This window comes from Lolium perenne, chromosome 3 (assembly GCF_019359855.2).
Source record: "Lolium perenne isolate Kyuss_39 chromosome 3, Kyuss_2.0, whole genome shotgun sequence".
NCBI classification, from domain to species: Eukaryota; Viridiplantae; Streptophyta; class Magnoliopsida; order Poales; family Poaceae; genus Lolium; species Lolium perenne.
This window is the reverse complement of record NC_067246.2, coordinates 337,593,411-337,617,620: the sequence shown is the minus strand read 5'-3', so window position 1 is coordinate 337,617,620 and position 24,210 is coordinate 337,593,411. Positions and strand designations below refer to the sequence as shown.

Below are 24,210 nucleotides of genomic sequence, written 5' to 3'. Positions count from 1 at the left end.
AAATACATTCAAACACTTTGTTAGTACTTTTAGTTGAAGAATTTGCATGTCAGGGTAGAAGTAATACTCCAATGTAGGCTAACATAATTTATTCGGATAAAGATATATCCATTCCCTCCTCACATTTGGATTAAAATTCAATGCCTTATTTTTTGTGTATTTATAAAACAGACCCGGATATTTACCATGTCTATTTTCATGTCAGTCCTGATTCTAAGATTACCATTACCATTTTCAACTTTCCAAATACGAATATCGGATAATTCGCATTATCCACAACCAGTTTGCACACCTAGCTAGGCCCTCTTAATCTAAAATGTCAATTACATCGTACAAACTGAACAGCCGAATAACCTACGCCAAGGACAAGAGTTCTTAAAATGAAAAGTGCACTTGAATAATTAAGAACTCATTAATGGAGTACAAGAGGACTAGAGTAAAAGCGATTAATTTAGCTGTTGAGAAGACTTGACGTGTCGTCATCGTCATAATCATAATGTACGTCATGAGAGAATCTCCATCGACTGTTTCTCTGGGTAGCGAGTTGAACATGACATCCATCCTAGCTAGCTACCTATAGGTGTCTATCCAATTGACAAACAACTTGTCATGCTAGAGAAGAATTAGGAAATCCCACTTTGATTAGATTACAGCCTCTCATAGTTAATTTGTCAAATTCTCTTAATTATCTTGAGAAGTATGTGGACAGGATAAGGCCAACGAAGGCATAGATTTGACCACGCAGACACGATGACATAGATTTGACCACGTCAACTTGATTATTTTTAAAAAGTAATCAACCGTCCCCATTCCATGCTCATAAATTGCAAATTTGAATTCATTTGCCAACCAAACATAGACATGTTAATAAGATTGTATGCATCAATTGATGCAGAGACATGGCCCTTTTCCCTTTTTAGAAAAAAACCAAATATACATGCGCTTGCTTAGGGGAAACACGGGTCATTTCATTGGTGTCTTATGCGCTGGTAAATTATCCTCTGACCCGGTGGCTGTAATGTGTAATAAACTAGGGAGCTCAGCCGAAAAGTAAAACAACCTTTTATAAGCGCTTGCGCGGCACACAAACACAACAGTTTATTTATTTATTCTTTGCAGAAAATAAAACTGTAATTTGGTCTGCTGCCCATGTGCCAAGTTCAAGATCATTTGTGCCTATGAAAATTCTAAGGCTACGAAAAGGGTAGGTTGCAAGAACTGAATTCATACCATGTGAAGGTTTCATGTAATATTTTACCAAATATAAACTTCACACCCCATGGAAACCAGATAAAACATACCTAGCTTTTACCTTTATTGATGTTTAGAAGTGGATACATCGAGAAATGAAACCTAGCGCCAGACGTACTCTCAAGCTATTGAAAATTAAAACTAAAATGTTCGTGTATGTAGGTGTTGCGTAGAAACTTTTCCATGTATATTTTCACGAAAAGTTAGAAGAATTAGGAAATTGTAGATTTTTGCTTTTGCTTTTCTCATTTTCAGTTTTTAGGAAAATCAAATATGCATGCACATATATGTTGCTTCGGTGTCCCGCTTAGGTCACATAACCCTCTATATCCTATGTAATTTGAATTCTCAATCTCACACTGACCTAAATCTTTTGTCTTAATTAGGAGACTGGTTGACTTGTTTTTTTCCGACCATAGATAACGGAAGTGATAGGTAGTCTAGCCATCTAAGGGCATGTATAATGGATGATAATAGTGTCATTTCTAATTTAGTCCACGTCACTTCGATAAGATGAAAAAACATAGCATACAATGGATCTTCATTGTTGTTTACATGCTCCTAAAATTAGAGCATTGTTAATAGGAGTATTAAATAAGAAAAACATGCGAGTAAGAGAATATATCTCATACAACGGCAAAAATGTTGTATCTTACCTTACCGAGTGACCATCTCTTATCTAAGAAAAAGAAACATTTTTTATTTTGTTTCTCCCTCTCCCCCCTCCCAACTTAGCAATTATCCTACATGATATTGCTAAGATAAAACCATTGTATATGCCCTAATTAATATACTTATACGAGGTACATGACAAGACATGCAACCCATGATCAAATTAAGACACTTATCTTATTTCAAAAGTCACAAGGGAAACACCATCCATATGCATGCACTTAGTGAACCTCACTCCAACATATGGATCGTCATCATTTGCGTCATGCTTAATGATACACCCAATCGACCAACATGTAGTGTGATGCTCTTAGAATAGTGAAACATTTAAGTAATTTCGTTGTTCCTAGGTACATATACAACACATTTCTAATAGATTGGCGAAAAGATATTACAAAGTATTTGAAAGTTGTGAAAATACTCATGCATAATGTTTTGGGTAGAAAACATTCCAACATCGGATTTCGCAATAGAAATGGCTATTTGTGACATGATTAGTATAAATTATTTCGTGAAGTGATCTTGACATGTGCAACTAATGATCATATTCTTCTAAATACATCTACAATTGTAAGTTCAATTCAACATACTTTGCCGAACCTATTCTCTACCTTTTGGAGTATAAAAAGAGGAAGGGTCTATTTAGCGTTCGGTTGCTTTTCAGTTCGCTATAGGTCAATTTTTGTTCTCATCCCAAAATGGCATGTGGACATCTGATTGTTTCATATTTCATTAGAAGTCAAACTTTGACATATAATTGTCAAATCATATACATGTAATTTGCATTGTTATTTGATAATGATTTACTAATTTACATGTAAATACTAGTGTAAATAAAATGTATTTCACATATAGAATTGACGAAAAAAAGCAGCCAAATCGATATACCATGCATGTAATGGACAAAAATGTAGAGCCTCCACGAAACGAGAAACACTCTTGGTGTCAAATATCAAAAGTGTAAACAAGGACATGTTTTGTCCTCATATGTAAAGCAATGTATTTTTTATGCCCCATTCCAAGTTTACGGGAGGGTGCATCAGCAAACATTTCAGTACTGGCAGATGCACTGTTGTCCTCCCTATTGCCAGCATGGACCAAAGCGTAAACATCACAATATTTTCATGGTCCCACGCCGCAGTCTCCCAACGATGTTACCTCCAAATTAATGACAAATTTTGGTTCTGGATGGCATAGAAAAACTGCAAATTGAGCTTACCGCTGGTTAGGTTCCTTGCGGTGGAACCAGCTCACCTAGATTTAAGTCCTAGGCTTAGTATTGGTGTTTGCGTTTACCCAAAATTATTCTTGGATTTAACCGGCGAAAAAGGTTATTACCACTTTTGCTCTGCATGGTTGACTATCCTTTGTGCGGCCCTGGTGATGCCGGCGAGTGTTTTATGATTGCGTAGGTTGGTTGTCTTAATCGTGAAATGTCAATTTTTAAGGCCCAACTTCATTTCAAAAACAAAAATTAAGACAAAACTTAAAGAAGCCAACAGCCCACATCAAGGATAAGATTTCTTATAACATGAAAAGAACATATGAACAGTAAACGACTCATTAAGGCAGAGCGAGAGAACTACGTACACTACTAAAATCTCCCTCCATCACTTTCTCTTGAGAAGACTTGACGCGTCGTCATCGTCATCATAATCTCATGTAGTGCTGAGAATCTCCCTCCATCACTTTCTCTTGCCGGTGAGTTGAACCTGACATCAGTCTGCTGGACAGCCTAGCTATCTACAATTCACAGACTGGGTCGATTCAGTGGTACTCCCTCTTCTTCGATTAATTACTTTCTCGTCTTATAATTTCTAAAACTAGTTTAACCAACTTGACATTTTTATAGAAGAAGGGCGATGATGGCATGTATTTGACCACACCGACTAGGCGACTAACTCAACAAAACGTGTTTATTTTATTTTATAAAACCAAGTGGAATGAATTAAACCGGCCGAATCCATCTCTTTACTCAACTTAATTTGGAGATTTAGGGCATCTCCAGTCGCGTCCCCCAAATCATCCCTCAAAGGGATTTGGGACGCGCCGGACAAAAAAACGTTCCCAACCTCGTCTTCCAAAGTCATTTTTTGTCCGACGCGATCTGATACGGTGTCCGGCGTCCCGAGCCCGTCCCCGCCCCACAGGGGACGCTCCGGGCACGCCGGACAACAACGAAAAGCGAGGCGGGCTCCCACATGTCGACGACTATTTCCATAAACCGTTGGTTTGCGCCTTTTTTTCTCGTCGCTCATTCTCTCCTGCGCCTCCCACCCCTTCGCCGCCGCTGGATTTGCCGGCCGTTTCGACGGTTGATCTCTTCTGAGAGTCGGCACCGTCGTCGCGGCTGGCACTCTCGCCGGTCGTTTCTCCGCCGCCGCTTCGCCAGCGCGTCTCAAAACGCGACGTCAATTCCGCTCCACCTGTGCGCACACAAGGTGCTCGACGACTTGCCAGGTAGGCGTGATTGGCCACAGTTCGTTGCCTCGTCTACCGCGGCGCAATTTTAACCATTGATTTTGCTTCAGACATGGATAACGACGACGAGATGCTTGCCCTACTGCTGGAGGACGAGCAAGCCTTCGACGACGATCTCAGGGAGCATTTGTTGATCATCGCGTCCCTCCAGGACATGCTTGACACCGAGGCGGAGAAAAGGAAGAGGCCGCACCGCGGAGGATCAAGGACGGGGAGAAAGAAGTCAAAGCCCCGACAGAGGATGGTGGGGCATACCATGCTGCACAACGACTACTTCGTAGATGACGCAATACATGCCGACAATTTTTGGCGCCGGTATAGGATGAGCAAGGGTCTATTCATGAATATCCTCCACGGCGTTCGAGAGTTCGACCCTACTTCAAGCTCAAGCGCGACGCGCTGTAGGCATTGTCGGGTTCTCGTGGATTCAGAAGTGCACCGCCGCCATGAGGATGCTTGCATACGGAGCACCTGCCGATACACAAGACGACTACCTTCGCATGAGTGAGTCTACTGCCATTGAGTGCATGTACAAGTTTTGCCTAGCCGTGGTGGGAAAGTTTCGCAAATACTACTTGAGAGAGCCAACTGAGGAAGAGACTGCAAGGATCATGGCACAAAATGTTGTCAGAGGATTCCCTGGAATGCTTGGAAGCATCGATTGCATGCACTGGTCATGGAAGAACTGCCCGTTTGCTTGGCAAGGTCTATACAAGGGGCGTCATGAATATTGCAGTGTGGTGCTTGAAGCTGTGGCAAATTATGACTTGTGGATTTGACATTCTTTCTTTGGCATGGCGGGATCACACAATGACATCAACGTGTTGCAGCAGTCTCCGGTATTCAGCAGACTAGTGTAAGGCATGCTCCACCATGCAAGTATGAGATCAATGGCCACCAATATACCAAAGGCTACTATCTAGCCGATGATATATATCCAAAATGGGTCACTTTTGTCAAAATAATCTCGGCTCCATCAGGTCAGAAGAATTCCCACTTTGCTGCGCGACATGAGGCTTGCAGGAAGTATGTCGAGCGGGCATTTGGTGTGCTTCAAGCTCAATTTGCAATTGTCCGGTACCCTGCTCTAAGATGATCTCACGACCAAATGTGGAAGGTGATGCAGACTTGTGTGATCATGCACAACATGATCATCGAGGATGACCGCAAGAATCAAGCAATGAGACATGTTGGTCCCTATGAGTGTGAGGGATCTCTTGCGGAGGTTGGTTGATCATGAGTTGCCTGCAGATTTTGCTGATTTCCTCGCCATGCACGCAGAGATGCGTGACATCAATGTTCATGATCAACTTCAAGCTGATCTCGTTGAGCATTTGGGGAGGATCAAAAGATTATCAGCAAATGCCGCGGCACCTTGATCTTGCCCTATTTATTACATTTGTTTAGTTGTTTTATTGTTTGTTGTATTTTAATTTGAAAACAATCTCCGCAAACTGTATAGCGGCCAGTGTATTTGGCCGCTACCCCGTGTGCTAAGTTTATATAGTCGATTATAAAAATCTAAAAAATAAGATTTTCTATAGATGCCTATGTGTGTTGCTTCCTCTGATTCATAATAAGTATCAAGTTTTAGTTCAAATATGAAAATATATATTCTAGATTAAAGGGAATACTTTATTTCGTAGATTATAAAAATGGAAATATAATTTTCTATTTGAGCATCTTTCGTCTTTCTGAGACACATCTTTTTAGTTCTGAATACTCGAGGATGATCTATTTGTTAAAAAGAAGTGACACATGCATGCACACATATGCTGCTTGGGGTGTCCCCGTGGCGATTAGCTTACCTAATCCTCACTATTTTTTTCTATTTTTAATCACACACTGACTCCAACTCTTTTGGCCTAATTAGGAGACCGGCTGGTCTTGTCCGATTGTGCACATAATCTAACGCAAGTGTCACGTAATCTAACCCCAAGACTTGTACGGAGCACGTATGTGACAAGTGACAAGCAATCAATGTTCAAGTACGTTTTTTTTTTGGTTTTAATCATACAAGGACAAATCTACATGCGCTTACGTGAAGGTCACTCCAACAGATGGATCGTCATCATTGGCATCAGGCTTAATGATAGCCATAAGCTAGAGCATCTCCAGTTAATGATGTAAGATAGCGCAAAATAAAGTATTTTCAGGGTATCACTTTTTCGGTTTTAGGGCACCAGTGCAGGTGATGCAACACGGGCACAAGCAAAATTTGAGATGATGTAAAATAGGGAACTTGTGCCCCCATGTTCACAATTGCAAATATATGTGACACAAATATCATCAAACCCATATTTAAATGATTCAAAATACAAATAAAACACAAATAGTACTTAAACACTCAAAGTTCATGACATACAACATACAATTCATCTCACATACAACATAGAATTCATATGCTAGCACGTGCAATGTGCCAATCACCTTCTGGATTGTGTTATTTCCAAGATGTCTAACACAATTCCTCATCTGCTAAAAGAACTGGTCATGCAACTTCACACGCTCCGCAATGTGTTCGAACAACCCGGTTCCCATCGTAAATCGGCACCAAAAGTACCGGTGGGATACACCGGCTTCTCCAAAAAGTAGTTGAGCATCAACCTATTGTGCCCATCAACCTTCGCCCTCTGCAGCCTCTCACGATAGATAAAGGAGCCACCGTGCTTTGGCCACTTGTTCTTGTGCAATCAACACTCATAGTATTGCCTTCATCTTCCCCCACATCAATTTCGTCATCGGAGGAGGAATAATTATACAAATACAAACTCGAACTCATATAAAATCCAATAACAATTGTGTGAAACTACTACTGCATCACAACAATAAATTTAGAATAAAAAACTAAAAAGGAATAGCACAATTACCTTTAACCACAAATTGGTCAAGTACCTTGAGTGCAACTTGAAGCTCCTTGGCCAGTGGTGGTAGGAGGCTACCTTGCCGTCACGGCAGAGGGAAGAAGGCTGATGGGAGGGTCTCCGCTACTCGACTGCGTGTGATAGAGGGAAGAAGGCCGTGGGTGTGGTGGGAGCTCGTCAGCATGCGTTAGGTGGTACTTTCCGCGCGGCAAGTCTAAACAACCAAATTGAAGGTCCACGTGCAGCATGGCGATCGATCGGCGGAAGGCAGGGGCCTGCCAAAATCGCGTTGGCGATGGATCGAGATTCACATCAGCGGTGGGGTTGGGGAGGCCCTACCAAGCTATCGGAAGAGGTGGGCGCAGTGGGGCTAGGCTAGGGCTCGACGGGGACGCGACGACAGACGAATTTTGGGGCGATTTGGCCAGAATTTCACGGAAGTGGTTGGGAGCCGTCGGCGGTTGATCGTCGTCGCGCGCATATGGATGGTACTTCAAATATGCAGCATAAGAGGCAAATTTTTTGGTTGTGATGTAACAAAATTGAGGCATCAAATAGAGATGGAGCATGTCGTTGGAGTACCCTTTTTGCCTCTAGTGTACTAAAAGTTTGTTAATTTGTTTAACGTTTCTCTGTTGAAGATGCTATAATCAATTACTAGTGTGGAGGTTGGGCTAGCCTCGGTCTCCAAGTAATTGTATAAATAATCCATGTTTATTATAGCAAAATTAATTTGTTCGCCTAAACGTTTTTTCTGAAGTAGTTTGCCACCATGTAAATAAGTTCAGATATACATAATAAGTTTGATTTGTGCAAACTGTGTCGTTAGAGCAACTCTAGCAGACGCCCCAATAACCATGGGTTTTAACGTTTTGGCTGAAAAACAGGGCCAAATAGATACCTTATAACCATGTGGCCATTAAACTTTTGAAGGGCCCCATCAAAGGCGAGAGCCCATAGATACCTTGGTTCAGATGCAATATCGCCGGTGCCTTGAATAAGCGCAAATAGTTTGGCGGGAGAGATATTTCAACTCAAAATCTGCACGCTACCATGTCACCGCCGATCTACGTCCCCATGCACCTCCCGGCCTCGTTGCTTCACCCAGATGCCGCCATGGGCCCTTCCAAATAATCGCATGTCCCTGGGTATGTTGCGCGTCCCTAATCGACCACACCCGCCGCTCACGCATCTCTTGGGGTTCTAACGGCCGTCGGCCCGGTGGTGCCACCGAATTCAGATGCCGGCATGCGAACCCCGCTGCCACCACGTCGTCGGGCCCCCGCCGGAAGAACTGACGATGGCGCCGTGTCCTCGGGGGCGGCCAAAGGTGGTGGGCGTCGGCCCAAAGAAGATGAAGGTGGTACACTTAAGCAACTTGCCTCCATTGACACCTCCTATATATGGTCGTGGTGCCCGCTCAAGACGCCAATGCCGCGGCGTCGGCACGTGGCCGCTAGGCATCAAATTTTGACCCCTCTTCGAATGTGTTTAAAAATTGACAATTTCTCTTCTACTATGGTGTCTGTCTTTTTTTTTTTTTGAAATAATTTGGTCGGGTTCAACCTCATTGTTTTGATTGTATGTTGACATAAACCAGGTTTAGTAATATCAGTGTAGTATTTATATGCTACCCTTTATTAAAAACAGTTTCTTCTAGTATTCTACTGTTCTTTACGGCTGTAAAACCTTGACAGACTTAAATTAAGGAGAATGTAGATATAGCAAGGAGTTATATTTGTGAGCTGGTTCTGTGACATGCTGACATTACCATATTATGTTAACAAGATAGATAATGTGATGCAGGAAGCTGGCAATGCTGCAGGACCAGAACAGAGAGAGGTTGCCCGGCCTCCCATTTCTTTAGTACCTTTGGAGAGAAAGAAAAATAGGAAATTATGGTATGATTCAAAATGCCCAAAGTCTCCGCAAGCAGGCCCGTTGATTTGAAGAGGCCAGGCAAGAAGTGCCACTGTATCAACACTGAATAAATCTTTTTTTGCGACTGGAATAAAAATATTTGAGTTGACCTGACCTAGCTAAAGATTCATTTATTTTGACAACCAACCTATAGCCTCATTTTGACTTTGTGTTCTTGATAGGCACGACTTTCTGTTCATAGCTTGTTCAAGTCCATAGAATATGCAAAATACAACGTGTTGCGAGCATAACTGAAGGAGACAGTCAGCTAACGAGCCAGCTCTCAACAGTTCTTCCCTAGCTGAAAATAAGCTGCGCGCCAAACTCGTACGGGCTTCCGTGGGCGTTGAGACTCAGGCCCAGGCGATCCTACTGTGGGCTGAAGTTATCTCAAAGCCCATAATCAACTTCAGTAACATCGCAGAACATCAACGCCGCCATTAGCCGGCCCAGCAGCCCACGAAGGGTCTGGAAACATGCATCCACCCATCCCTCTTATCTGCTTCGTTGAATTGAATCGTTGATATGATTGTTGTTGCATGGAATTTGGTGCTTCCTTTTAAAGTATCTGTTAGGCATTTAGGAGAAACTTATAGGCACTATACAATCAAATGTGATTATCCTCTTCATTAAAGATGTAAAGGCAATACACTTGTGCAATGTTTGGTGTTAATCTTTCTTGACAGTACTCATCTTTTGGGAATGATGGGCTAGTATTCTATCTTAAACTCTTAATGCATCTATTTAGTTTGTTAAGGTTGCGATCAAGCACTTTTACATATTTTTGCAATAATCTTCACATGTGAACGGAAGTGAGTACACAAATATACTGATGTGAAATATTTGTAGACCTGTGCCACTGCTAATGGTTTGTAGGTGTGGCATCTTGAATGTGACTAGCAGGACTAATTGGCTGTATCAATAGTATTATTCTGTGTAGTTCTAAGTCAGACAACTCTTGTAGCATGATTACGTTTATATCGTGGAGATTAATGTGCTTTGAACATGCTCCCAGAGTCCCAGTTGGTTCCTGCGCAACTGAGCCTAAAACTGAACCTTAAATATATGGGCCTTTTGCTGTAAAGCTTGTAATTATATATAGTAATATGTTACCTCTAATTGTAGAGTGAAAGCCCTCATGCTCATATGGTAGCTGGCTCCTTGCTATAAGTTCATAGTAACCAATTGTTATTTTTGCAGGTTCCATGGTTTTTTGGTTGATGGCTTTGAGGTTGCCAAGAAGGCAACTCTTGAATTTCTTGAATCATTCAGGACGTCTATTGTTATGGGTGATCAACCTTAGAGGGAGATCTTGAAAATAGTAGCAAGAACAACTCTTAGGACAAGGTGGTTGTACTCTATTTCACCAGTTTATTTGTAAACAAATGTAGACATACACCTTCTCTCAAGTACCAGCTTGTCTGTCAAAAAATCACTAGTTTTGCAGCTGTATGAAGGATTGGCTGATCAGTTGATTGATATTGTTGTAACTGTGGCAATGTTCAATTTCTTTTATATATGCTTCATATGAAGATCTTCATTCCACAGAATTGCTTAGCATATCTGTATTTTATGTATGGTCCCTATCCTGCCATAGGTCCTATGCATACACCAAAGCAATGAACCAAGTGATCTTTTCATGGTGGAAATAATGCATATGAGCCACAAATTTGATGTGCACACGAGTATGGTATGCATTTTTTCTTATATTTGCACAATATAACATCCTTCTGACTTTCATAGACCTTTGGATAAATAGTTGAAAGAACATGGAGCCCTCATGTGTGGTTTTGATAATTGATGACAATCCCTATGGACTAACGGTTGTATTGAGAATCTATGTTGGGTCTTGTCCATAGCCATGTGTTGGTCTCAAGGTTGCAAGATGGAGAAGATCAAGTACAACGAATAAGACGGATGAAAACGGTGTCGAAGAGAGATAAAGACGGTGTAGAAGAGATGAAGACGGTGGCGTGCGTAGAAGATGGATGAAGACGGTAGCGTGTATGTTGGATGAAGACGGTGGCATGTACAAGGTTGAAGAGAGATGAAGACGGAGCTTGCCGACTCGAGTGGAACGCGTAAGGTCTAGGTTTGTGCTCGGTAGGATAGTTGGTCGCATCATCGGAGAGAGCTCAAACCTTGCATGCATTGCATCGTGTTTCTTGGTTGTTCTTGGTTCTTATCCATGAGATGTTTTAGAGCTTGTGTCCATTCTCATGACAAGCTCTAGCTCATCGGAAACGGATTTCGGATGCATTGCATGTTGCATGTTCGAGGGTGATGATTTTCCCGATTTACCATATTGAGAGGTTACAACTCTATGATCCTAAGAAAATCATAATCTATTTGTTTCTATGATTTGACCATGTGAGAAGGTAGCTCTTGTCGCCCTCTTTCCGGCAAAAATTGGTTTCACGTCTTTCGGAGTTTCCTAGCTGGCGTTTTTCGTGTTGCAGAGAAAAATAAAACGAAAGTAAAACCTTGTTGGGCCAGGCGGTACTACCGTGAGCGGTACCGGCCCAGATACCGCACACCCAGTTTTGTATACTGGATCACAAGCGCTACCAGGCCGGTACTGGCCCGGTAGTACCGGAGGGCCCATACGGTACCGGCCCGGTACCATGCCGGAAATACCGGCCAGCCCATTTTCTTTTTCTTCCCCGCAACCTCCACTCCCGCATCTGGGCCGCCGCCATGCCTCCGGCCCAGCCAGGCCGGCCTCCCCGCTCCCGCACTGGGCCACTGCCCCCACCCGGCGCCACACCTTCCCGCACTGGGCCGCCGCCCCAGCACCCTGCCAGCCCACCACCGCGTCAGCTCGCTCCCGCTCGCCCCAGGCCAATGCTATCCACCGAGCTGGTCGGTGCCGAAGCGGTCACCGCACACCCCGCACCCCGGGTTACTAACTGGGCCGCAGCCCCGGGTTACTAACTGGGCCGCAGCCCAAAGAAGAAGCCAGTTTTTTCTTTTTCGTTTTTTTTTCTGTTGTTTGTTTTCTTTTTTAAAAGAATCTTTTTAAAAAATCTGAACATTTCAAATATTTAAAAAAATTCAAATTAAAAATCAATCACTTTTTAAAAAATCTGAACATTTTCAGATTTGAACATTTTTTAATTTGAACAAAAATGTATTATTTTTATGAACAATTTCCGAATTTGAATTTTTTGAATTTGAACAAAATTTATGTTTGAACAATTTTCGAATCTGAACGATTTTCATATTAGAACAATTTTCAAATTTGAACAAATTTCATATTTGAACAAATTTCGAATATGAACGATTTTCATATTTGAACAATTTTTGAATTTAAACAAATTTCATATTTGAAAAAATTTAGAGTTTTAGTAATTCTCAAATTTGAACATTTTTCGAATTTATACATTTTCGAATATAGACTTTTCAATTTGAACAAAAGAAAAAATAAACAGAAAGAAAAGAAAATGAAACAGAAAACGGAAAAACAAAAAAAAGAAAAAAAAAAAGAGAAAACGAAAGCGAAACGCTAAATGGGCCAGGCCCAATACCCGACCAGGGTGTGCGGCAACCGCATCGGCACCGACCTGGTCGGTGTATAGGACTGGCCAATGCCGCCGCTCCTGGCCCAACCACGCACGATCGGTGGTGGGCGATTTGCACAAAAATAACCCAAAAGTGAAAGAAAAGCACAGAATGACCCTCCGGCGAAACTATTTCACCAATCTAACCCTTTTGTGTGGCGCCCCTTCCACGGGCGCCACACATGCCCATGTGGCTCCCCTCCTGCCGGCGCCACTGACCCAGCCGACGTGGCCCCCTCGCCGCTGAGCTGGTGCGCCCATCCGACGTGGCAGCATGTGTGGCGCCCCTCCCAACGGCGTCACACATGCCAACTTATATCAAGTTTTGGGTCGAAAACATCCAGGGGCTCCGGAACCTCTGGGACTTAGCCGTTTTGCGAGGCTCGATGTGTGGCGCCGATGCCACGGGCGCCACACTAGCATGTGTGGCGCCGATGCCACGGGCGCCACACATCCACTTAAGTGTGGCGCCCGCGCCCGCGCCCAGCCCGACCCAGCCAGTTCTTCTCTCTGTTTCTTCTCTTCTCCCAGGAAACCGCCGCCGCCGCCCGACTCCCCTTCGTCCCCCCCACCAAATCGACCAAGCAATCGTCAGATCAGGCCGGCCAAGTCCTTCCTCCTCCATTTCTCAAGGTATTCCCCTTCGATTCCCTCTGATTCGTCCACTATTGTTGGTGGATTTGGTAGATTTGGGTATGAACCCTAGACATGGAAATTGATGTTGGTGGATTTAGATATGAACCATTGATATGTTAGTGCAAGATTTTGGTGGATTTGGATATGAACCATTGATTTGGTGGAACCCTAGATATGTACCATTGATATGTTGGTGCAAGATTTTGGTGGATTTAGATATGAACCATTGATATGTTGTTCTTGACTATATTATGAAATTTTACATGTATGTGTTGAAATGGCTATGTATGTGTTGAAATGGATATGTAAGTGTTGAATGTGTATGTGTAGGAACCCTAGATATGTTAGTTGATTTGGATATGAACCCTAGATTTGGATATGTTGGTGGATTTGGATATGAACCCTAGATTTGGCTATGTAGATATAAAATGGTTATGTATGTGTTCAAATTCTATGTATGTATGTATTGAAATGTCTATTATTTGTGATGGAATAACTCATATTTTGGCTCATAATATGTTGATATAGAATGGCTCATAATATGTTGTATGTGTTGCTCATACATGTAGGATGGTGTGGCTTCTGGATGAAGAGTACGACAGGTTGCACCGGGCTGTTCATATGACGGAGAAGGGAACGGATCTTCAACCTTTGAAGATTCGTTACCATGGCACATCGGATATACCGTATGACGAGAGGTACACGGAGTTCATCCGGCCTACCGGTCTTCTCCCGTTCATATCCCTTGTAAGCCGTGGGGGGCCACTCATGAACCCCTCGGCACTCACCGCCCTTGTCGACCGGTGGAGGCCGGAGACTCACACCTTCCACTTGAGGGCCGGCGAGATGGCCCCTACTCTCCAGGATGTTTCCATGATCCTTGGACTACCTATTCAGGGCGAGCCGCTGTGTATGAACACAGCTTCTGATGGGTGGCGCGAGCAGATGCAGGTGCTTATTGGCATGGCTCCTCCGCTGCCAACAGAACCAAAGAAGAGAGCTCCCGCCGGCGCGTCTTTCGAATGGATCAGGACTAACTTTGGAGAATGCCCGGAAGAGGCCGACGAGGACACTCGGAGGACGTACGCCCGCGTGTACTTATGGTACATGATTTCGAGGACTCTCTTTCCTGACAGTGGGGGGAAGCTGGCCCATTGGTGTTGGCTGAAGGCGCTAACGGTGTTGGATAACCGTTGGAGTTGGGGAACAGCGGCACTTGCCTACCTCTACCGGCAGGTGATGATTTGCTCTATGTATTATTTTCCTATAGTAGTGTGCTAGACAGAGTACTAACCAAATGTCTTACGTGCGCAGTTGGACGAAGCTTGTCGCAGAACTGGGAGCAGGACTGGGAGCGGCGGTATTGGTGGATGCATGCTCCTACTTTCCGTATGGAGCTGGGACCGCCTATCAGTTGGGCGGCCTAGGGTACTCAACGAGAGGCCATGGCCTCATTACCCTCACTTTCCTGATCGGGAGCCCACTTGGGCATACCTTTGGGACAATGTCTCGGAGATGTCGGGCGATCCAAAGATCATGTACATGCAAGTACAACTGCGGAGTTGGACACTCTTACCGCCGAGCAGGTAACCGATCACTCTTTTGCAATCCTAGTTTTCATTGATTCTACCGGCATGTTCTAAATTCGAGATGTTTGTATGCTGCAGTGGAATGGGAGCCATATGGTAGCTACTACCGTATTGGCGCGTCGATGACTGACCTCAACCACAAGTGCACGGAGGAGGCGCGGTTCTGGCGTATGCGCTGCCCACTCATATGCATGTGGCTTGTTGAACACCACCAGCCGCAAAGAGTGATGAGACAGTTTGGGCTGTATCAGGAGTGCCCACCAGTGTGGCAAGACACGGACAAGACGCTTCATCGGTAAACTTCTGGAATCATGCGATGGAAGATTCTTGATAGAAGAGGTACAAACTAACTTGTTGATTCTTGCAGGCTTGATAGGCAGCGGCAGAGGAAGATCACAAATTGGCCAGTCCATCATAGCGGCCACATCGCAGCGTTCCAACAGTGTTTGGAAGCGGCACGGAATGCTGGCCCTGAGCAGATTGTGCCTCACAACTTGGCTGCTTTCAACAACTACCTCGAGTGGTTCCATGAGAACACGCGTATCGAGTTAGTTAAGCACGCGTATCCTGAGGAGATCTTGGACGACCCCATCCAGTTCGATGAGGTTGGGCAAAGCCAGCACGACACCTTTGCTCGCAGAGGGAGATCGACTTCTATTGCTTCCGAGCTGAACTTCGTGGTATTCTATTCTCTCAATAACTAGTACATCATCTACATTGCCATGTGGTCGCTTCAATTGTGTATGCTATGTTTGTCACAGCGGAATGAGATCGAAAAAACAGCTGAGGAGTGCGAGGTTATGTGGGAGCAGAGCGGGGCAGATGACAAGCCTGTCGGACCGTTGCGGTATTTCATTAAGGTATGGTCACCAACTTTGAATGTACGATACTATGATGTGGTGGATTTGTAACCATGAACGGGATGACGCAGAACACTGCACGAAAGATGCGGCGGTTAGCCAGCTTGCTAGGTTGCCGGGAAGCCGAAATCGCTACATCTTCCTCTTCAGAAGAGCGGGAGGTATGGACTATTTTGTTGCTGTCAAACATGTTCTTCCTAATTTCAACTTTGTAATCTCATGTGTTCGTGTTTGTGAAGATTCCTGAGGACGAGCTAATTCTGAGTCAAGCCATACTTCCAAAGCGTACCTCCAAGCAAGCCGCACGGTCAGCTTACCAGTTGAAGCCAAGGGGCAAGGGTCCAAACCGGTACACTCCGGAAGATTATGTCAGCCGAGGAAAGAAGGTTGTCACTGAGGAGGATGAGGGGCCGCGGCGGAGATCAGATATGTCGAGGATGAGGAACGACGAGCCGTTCTCTTCAGAGGAGGAGGAGGAGGAGGATGAGGAGGAGGAGGAGGAGGAGGAGGAGCAGGAGCAGGAGCAGCAGCAGGAGCAGCAGCAGGAGCAGCCACGGCAGCGGACGAAGAGGATGGCCGTCCGGAAGCAGCCCGCGAGGACGGCCCGTCGAGGACGCTACTAGGATGTGCCCACGTGTTGTTGTGAACTCTATATTCATAAGTATCGATTTGTGAACCAAATCCCTATGTCATGTCGAACCATGGTCTGTAATGCTACTTGTTGTTTGAATCTACGTGCTCCAATGTGACCTATGAAGTGTTATATGTGTATGTCATGAAATTGCTACTTGTTGTGTCCAATGTTGTACTCGTAACTGTTAACAAAAGTCAATGTGTGGCGCCCTTCCAACTGGCGCCACAAGTGCTTGTGTGGCGCCCGTGGCATCGGCGCCACACATGCCAACTTATATCAAACATTGGGTCGAAAACATCCAGGGGCTCCGGACGATAAGTCCTTAGCCGTTTTCGCGAGCCTCTATGTGTGGCGCCCGTGGCATCGGCGCCACACATGCTAGTGTGGCGCCCGTGGAGTCGGCGCCACACATCGAGCCTCGCAAAACGGCTAAGTCCCAGAGCATTTGTCTCACAGTATGTTTGGGCAATTCCAAGTGCATGTGTGGCGCCGTTGGGAGGGGCGCCACACATGCTGCCACGTTGGATGGGCGCACCAGCTCAGCGGCGAGGGGGCCACGTCGGCTGGGTCAGTGGCGCCGGCAGGAGGGGAGCCACATGGGCATGTGTGGCGCCCGTGGAAGGGGCGCCACACAAAAGGGTTAGATTGGTGAAATAGTTTCGCCGGAGGGTTAGTCTGTGCTTTTCTTTCACTTTTGGGTTATTTTTGTGCAAATCGCGTCGGTGGTGCGGGGAGATCGATCGCTGGGTCGTTGACCCCTGCCACGCGCGCCCGACAGGCGACAGCCTCACATGCTGCGCCCAGACGCCCACTTCCCGCTCGCCCCCTTTTCACACACACGCGCGCTGCCGCTTGTATGCCTGCTGTCCTGCGCTGCTGCTGCTCTGCCATTTGCTGTGCCGCCGCTGCTGCATGCTTTCTCCTCTCTCTCTCTCTGATTTGATTTGGTTTTTGACACAGCGGTACTACCGCCGGTTCGGGGCTCGATTTTTGCCTGATTTCTACACAGTTTTGACGCAAACGGTAGTACCGCTTTAACAAGCGATAGTACCGGTTTAACAAGCGATAGTACCAGTTGGAGAGGGAGAGGGTGGAGGCGGCAAAGATGGAAGCTCACGCCGCTGCCATGAAGGCCACCAACGAAGCGACGCGGCTATCGTTGGCCAAAATGTCTCAAGAATCGAAGATCTTGATGGCCGACATGGAGAAGATGTACCCCTTGGCGCGGGCGTGGCACGAGATGTACCGCGAGCGCATCGGCCAAGAGGTGATGGTGGCGCGAGCTGCGTCGGCGTCTCCCCCGGCACCGTCCACGTTCATGTCTACACTGTCACCGTCCCCGTTCATGTCTCCCCAGGCACCGTCGACGTTCATGCCTCCCCCGGTGACCGTGGATCCTGTTGCAGCGACGGAGCTACCGCCGGCCGCCGATGAGGAAGTCATCGAGGTTGCGCCGCCCGTGACCTCCTTTATTTGATCATGCGATCATATGGCTTGGAAGCCCTTTTTTTTGCGCCGGAAACGGCGATCTGGTGGCCATGTGTTGGCCCAAACTTCTTATTCCAAAACCTATTCGTATTTGGTGGCCGTGTGTTGGCCCAAACTTCATATTCGTAGACTTATTCAAATTTCTATGGTTGTGTTTGAGATTTCAAATTCAAATTATCTATCGGGACCGCCTGTTTGGGGGCGCCGGTGTGGGAGCAGCTCCCCCAAATGGAGGACGCTGTGCCGGCGTCCCCAAACGGAGGTGCCGGCGCCCCTGCCGGCGCCTATTTGGAGGCTACCGGTGGAGATGCTCTAACATGGCGAATCCTGCTGCCCGGTACACCATTGGCAATAATTTTAGGGCAGCAATCATACTTAGCCATCGCTCCGAGAAACCCAGCAAACAAAGAGTTTCAAAAAGATAAGGCAAGACAGCAAATCAAAGGTGGATATATCAATTCTGATAAACAAACCGTTGCACCTTCTGGAGTTGATCTGCCTCGCCACCTGCCTTTGCTCGCAAGAAATTTGATAAAGCCGGATGGTTAGAGCATGGTTAGAGCTGAATAGTTCACACATTTGATTGCAGACTGTTCACGAGTTTTTTTTTTAGAACAGCTAGGACAAACTGCGCACCAAGCTTATTGGTCTGTAATCTCCAACTTCTATGGCATCCAGTCTCTTGGGTATTAACATGATCAGCGCACGATTTAACCTGCACTTTCTATGCCATATAAATTGCGTGGTGAAGTATTCCTCCACACCTTCTTCCTTTCTTGTCGTCTCCGGTAGCCACTATAGTGAGAATCAAAACTGAGTGTGGTTTCTGGCCAGTCATGTAGGAGCGAGTGATATTTGTGGCACCGTATGAACATCATCCAGATAGTTGACGGTTCACTAATCACTATGGTAGTGGTTCAGAACAAGAAACAAACAAGCCTTATTAAGGATTAGTTCACTACAAACAGAACAGAAGTAGACCGAACTGATAGCTTACAGTATCAGAACAGGCGAAAACTAACAATCATTCCTACTGCTACCTATCAGGGCAAACTAGGAAGTGTAACATTGTCGAAGGAGAGAAAGCTGATACGTCCATTATCAACTTGACAGAATTTAAGAGGAATGCCTTCAAACTTGTTCTCCACGGTTTCCAGTTCATCCCTTGAGGGTGGCTTGTCTCTGCACATTAATTAAACCATAAATTGCCGAACCTAAGCCTTATGTGCTGTCAAGTTTATCCAAAAAATGTAGCCTTGTGTGAATCTCCTTAGGTACTTATATAACTTCTATGATAGTTTTGTTCCACATTTTGTGGCTTGGTGTATCTCATTACCTACTGTATGATCAGAATCAACAATTCCTTCCTTAGTTCCTTTGGGAAAATGTTGTTAACAAAATGAGAACATACGATAAGAAGTGAGTAATGGACACATGATAAGCATGCAAACATTTGAAATCATGATCGTACATTTTGATTGCAAGACAGGGCTCAACTAACTGTAAATCCGCTTAGAAATACAATTTCCCATCAGCTTCTTTACCAACCCTGAATTACTTCCATTCATATAGTTTGAACACCATAACCACTGATATAACAAAGCAAAAATAAATCCATGTGCACAGAAAAACAATTAACAACACAAAACAGACATCCATGTGTACAGAAAGACAACCTATAGCACCACATAGATAAATCCACCAAGCCTAAATGTACAAATGTTTCAGAATATATATGAGTAATCCAGCAAACATTTCAAACAAGAGATAACTAAAATCATATCAAACACCCAACAAACAATTTATGCACTTGTGTCAAAAGATAACTAATTTAGTGATTCAACTAGTACATCCTAAACAAAGTTAAACCATGTGGCCCTACTGTACACTAGTACTAAACAGTTCACAGGACAATGAACTACTGTATGAATGCACAGGTTTATAAGAGTAAATGCACAGGTTTGTAAGTGTTGAGAAAAGTAACATTACCTTAGCAGACATAGGAGGAAAGTAGGAACTCCCGGGCATGACTTTTTAAATTTGCTGTTTGGTAGATGAACTTCAAAGGATGGATATATCCCATCTATATGCATTTGTTTGAGAAATTTGGTGATGTCATTGCAGGCACCATTGGCTCTATCAGAGCAACGCTCAGTGTCAGCCATACTCTTGGGAGGATCGGTGACTTCACAAGTGCCGCTATGCTTCACTGTCCAGGGAACACCATAGCGTCCAACGATGTAGCCAAGCACCTTCAAGTGCTTGTAAGCTTGAAAGGCATCCCAGGAGCACCCGTAATTTCCGCCAGCAATCTTTTTATAGATTTCCTCCAGTCCTATCGTTTCATCCTCGTCGTCGAGAAGAACCAGTGCCCCTCTTTCTGCCAAGAAGCTGCATAGTTTGATCAGCCAGTAAGCCTCAAACTGAAAGTTGAAGTATTTGAAAACATAAGCCATGTCACGCGATTCATGCATAACCACCAAGCAATGAGTTCTCAAGTTTTTTAGTGGGGCATCATTTAACTAGTACAGAGTGGAGGTTATAGGAAGGCACAATCAAATTATTCAAGTATGAGTAATCCGGGAAATGCTGCATTTTCTACGTTGGTACGGCATTTGATCGAACAGGTGGCGTACCCGATCTCCTCGACGTTGTAGTAGAGCTTGCCGCCCCTGGTGACACCGGTGGTCAGCCAGAGCTTCCCCTTGCTGTCGAGCACCTCCGCCTCGCCGGCGTCCTCCACCCACCGCGCCCGCGACGCCACGTTCCTGCGCCCAAGCCATACAGAACCCGATGAAACTATCCACAGGCGCACCAGCAGCAGCACGAACAGACCAAATCGCGGGACGTGAGCACGCACCTGAACTGGATTCTCGAGGACGAGGGCGCCTCGTCGGAGAGGAAGGGGTTGAGGTGGTGCTCCTCCCCGTCGTCTTCGGCGGCCGCCGCGGAGGCAGCCCGGGAGCGCGGCCCCTTCGCCGCCGGTCGCGCGGCGCGGCCGCCATGACGCCCCTTTTTCTCTCCCCGAAAAATTTCCACCTTTCACGAGTCACGACGACGGTCCGACCGCCTCGACGGCCCCGTTCCTGCGACGGGGCTTCGCCGCGGAGCACGTGGTCTGTCGTGCGACGGGGATGGAGGCTGTCGGCGGCGCGTGCGGAGGCAAGGGCCGGCGGCGCTTTAGCTGGCGATGGAGATCGGCAGGGGCCCGATATCGCTCACACTCGCGATGGAGGAGCACTGGCCGCGCGGGGAGTAGTTGCCCGGCTGCGCTCGATCTCGTGGTGGAGAACGGCGGTGGTGGAGCAGGCGAACGGCGGCGCTCGAGGAAGCAGTCATACGAATTCAAGAATCCCGCGACGGCCAAAAAGATATTTTTCCTCTATGTAAATTTCCGTGTAATCAAAAAATTAAGTGCATTTTTAAGCTTGAAAATCATCTCCTAATGTTACAAATGAAATTACAGCAAAATTAGCATGAAACTGTAAAAACTATGGAAAATTCTGTTGGGGAAAAGTTTGCTCAAAAAAATCTCGGCGCGATGCAAAATAAAAGTTGCGAGGTTAAAATTCACCTAGGCCCTGGCAACTTCGATTTTTTTTTTACTTTGTTTTGCAAAAAATGCCTCACCGTCGCTAGATTGTGCGGCTCCTAGAAGCGGCGTGACATTCGCCCTCTATATCTGTCCGGCATAAAGATTTGATTTGGGCCGAAAAAAACTTCAGCCCCCCTGTTCTTTTGGTCACGCTCCTGTATGATTAGAATCACCAATTTCTTTCTTCGGAAAATGTTGAACAATAAAATAAAAACGTGTGATACGGTGTAACTAATGGACACATGATAATAAGCATGCAAATATGTGAAATCATGATAGTACAATTTGATTGTATCATGGCCGGTCAAACAGTAGCCGGGTACATGCTTAATTTCTTATCTAGAGAAGATCTAAGTAAGGTCCCTTTATACACGGCGTGAAATGAGTAGTTAGCTGCCATCTCTTCCCCATCAATGTAAGCGTGTGTTGTTGGATCATATACCCGCATGAACTCAACTGACTTTCCTGAAGACTGTCTTGGCTGGGCTGGTCTATAATCATGCTCTCGGAGAAGAGAAGTACACGTTTGTGGAGAATTTTAAAAAATCCCCACTCATGTACTATATTGATTAAAAGTTAGCTCATTCTCAAGAAACAATTGGATCTTTTCCAATACCATTGCACAATTTAAGGATGCTGTTAGAGATGGTCTAAGATCTGTTAAGAATACAGTTGAGGATGAAGCTGTTGTGCTGGGTATGATTTGTAAATTTCACAGATTGGTAAATATGCATGAATATCATTAAATCGAATGTTTGTGCTGGTATGATAAGGAGTTCCAGCTAAATCTTCCGGATGAAGCTCATCGTGTAACCACACAGGTTGATGGCTACCAGAGTAGAACGTCGAATATGGCGCAGCTGAAAGTAGCATCAAAACTATATTATGTGTGTATTTGGTCGATTACAGCAATGGGTTTACATGTCAAAGAACTTCTCTGTGTTTGCCAGTTTTTGGGTTTCTAATCCGGCCTGCAATTTTTTGTCCAGCTTATTTTTTTCACCACTATGCTCAGGAGGTATTGTTCAGATTTTTTTGTCAGATTAAATCGGCTTTAGTCCTTATCTTACGCCCTCCTCTAATCCCGTTCTCAAATACTTGAAGATTTGGACACCAAGGTCTTCTAGTACTACTTAAATTTGACAAACCCTTTCTATTACAGAATAATTTCCAAGCATAATAAAATTGATTTTGTTATGAAAGTATTTTGGCACAGATCTAGACACATGACTTCCTTACATGCATTAGTGGTCACAGTTTGAAGAGTATGGTGCCTTGGCGATCGTAATAGTATTTGCAGAGCAACACCATAATTAAATAAACCCAATCATAATATCATGAAAATCGTATATAGACAAGAATAATAATAAGGACCAAAGACAGGTACGCCTATGAATTAACTGAAGACTAACACCACCAGTTAAAAGTAGAAGATACTAATATGTCTGAACTATGGAAGAACTGGCTAGTAGTATACGAGTATATATAAGTCTAACATATGCATGTAGCTGAAACTAGAGGACGGACGGCCTTGCGCAGGAGGGTGCGCTAGACGTTGGTGCTGAGGGTTTTGTCGGCGATGGTTGGCAGCTCGACGTTCTTGGCCTTCTTTGGGGTGGACTTGTAGTAGCATCCGTATAGGATGAGCTGGGCGATGCTGAAGAGCACACCGAGGCCATTGGGGATGGTGATGTAGAGGTCGAACTTGATGAGGGCGTAGGCCGTCCAGCAGCCTCCGTTGAGCAATCCGACGAAGGAGAGGTAGAAGGGCATGTACTCGACGCTCTTGGTTTTGATAACTTTGCCCATGACGCTGAGCGGGGCTAAGTACATGCAGGTGTTGGCGATGACGCAGAGGATTCCGACGATCATGGACCTCCTATCGTGCGTGTGGGCGCCGAGGAGCACGCCGGTCACGAGGGCGGCCATGAGGACGGCCTCGGCGGCGAGCACGGCGAGCACCCAGAGGCGCTTCCTGTTTGGCGCGTACAGCAAGAAGGTGACGAGGTAGGCGGCCTCGATGGCGAGGCCGATGCCGTTGATGGTGATGACGAGCGTGCTGTTGGGGTGGACCAAGGGAAGGCCGTAGAAGACCCAGAGCATGCAGTTGAAGATGGTGGCGAGGTACGGCACCGGGCTGAACTCCTCCACGTCCTTCTTCTTGATGATCCCCCAGAACGTCGGCACCGGCGACAGGAAGAGCCCGAAGGAGATGACGTTGCCGACGATGCCGACGACGCTCCGGGCCACGTCCGCGGACACCATCTTCAAAGCTTGATTCCGGCGAGTTGCACACGTACGTAGGTGGCTGGCTTGATTTGTGGATAGATCGATCTATCGACTTTTGTGATTTTTGTGATCGCTAGCCCAGCCCTTTATACGCACCCACCCACCTACCTTGAACCCTACCAGGACACACGCACGTACACGCAACGGATTCCTCCTCTTGTTGTCTACGTACAAATACAATTACAAACGGATAGATAGAGATACCGGATCGACTTGCCGCGGCGCTTTGAACACCAACTTCTTGTTGAGTTCGTATATATCCCTAAAATTAACTTGTTCTGTACGTAATTTTCATGAAGATTCGAACTTTGTTTGCGTTGCCAAATCTCGCTTCGTCTGCCGGGGTCACGTACGGCCGCATCCAAGTTACA

General features: G+C 45.4%; 1 protein-coding gene and 1 pseudogene across 1 annotated transcript; both read right to left on the bottom strand.

The window, feature by feature from the left end:
* Window positions 1–18,868: 18,868 nt before the first annotated feature.
* LOC127345943 (uncharacterized) lies at window positions 18,869–21,318 on the bottom strand (annotated as a pseudogene).
* A 1,545-nt stretch (window positions 21,319–22,863) lies between these two features.
* Window positions 22,864–23,879, bottom strand: LOC127338950 (bidirectional sugar transporter SWEET6a-like). Its single transcript, XM_051364885.1, has one exon. It carries the CDS (start codon window positions 23,813–23,815, stop codon window positions 23,099–23,101), a length of 717 nt encoding a protein of 238 aa, XP_051220845.1. The 5' UTR covers window positions 23,816–23,879; the 3' UTR covers window positions 22,864–23,098.
* Window positions 23,880–24,210: the final 331 nt, after the last annotated feature.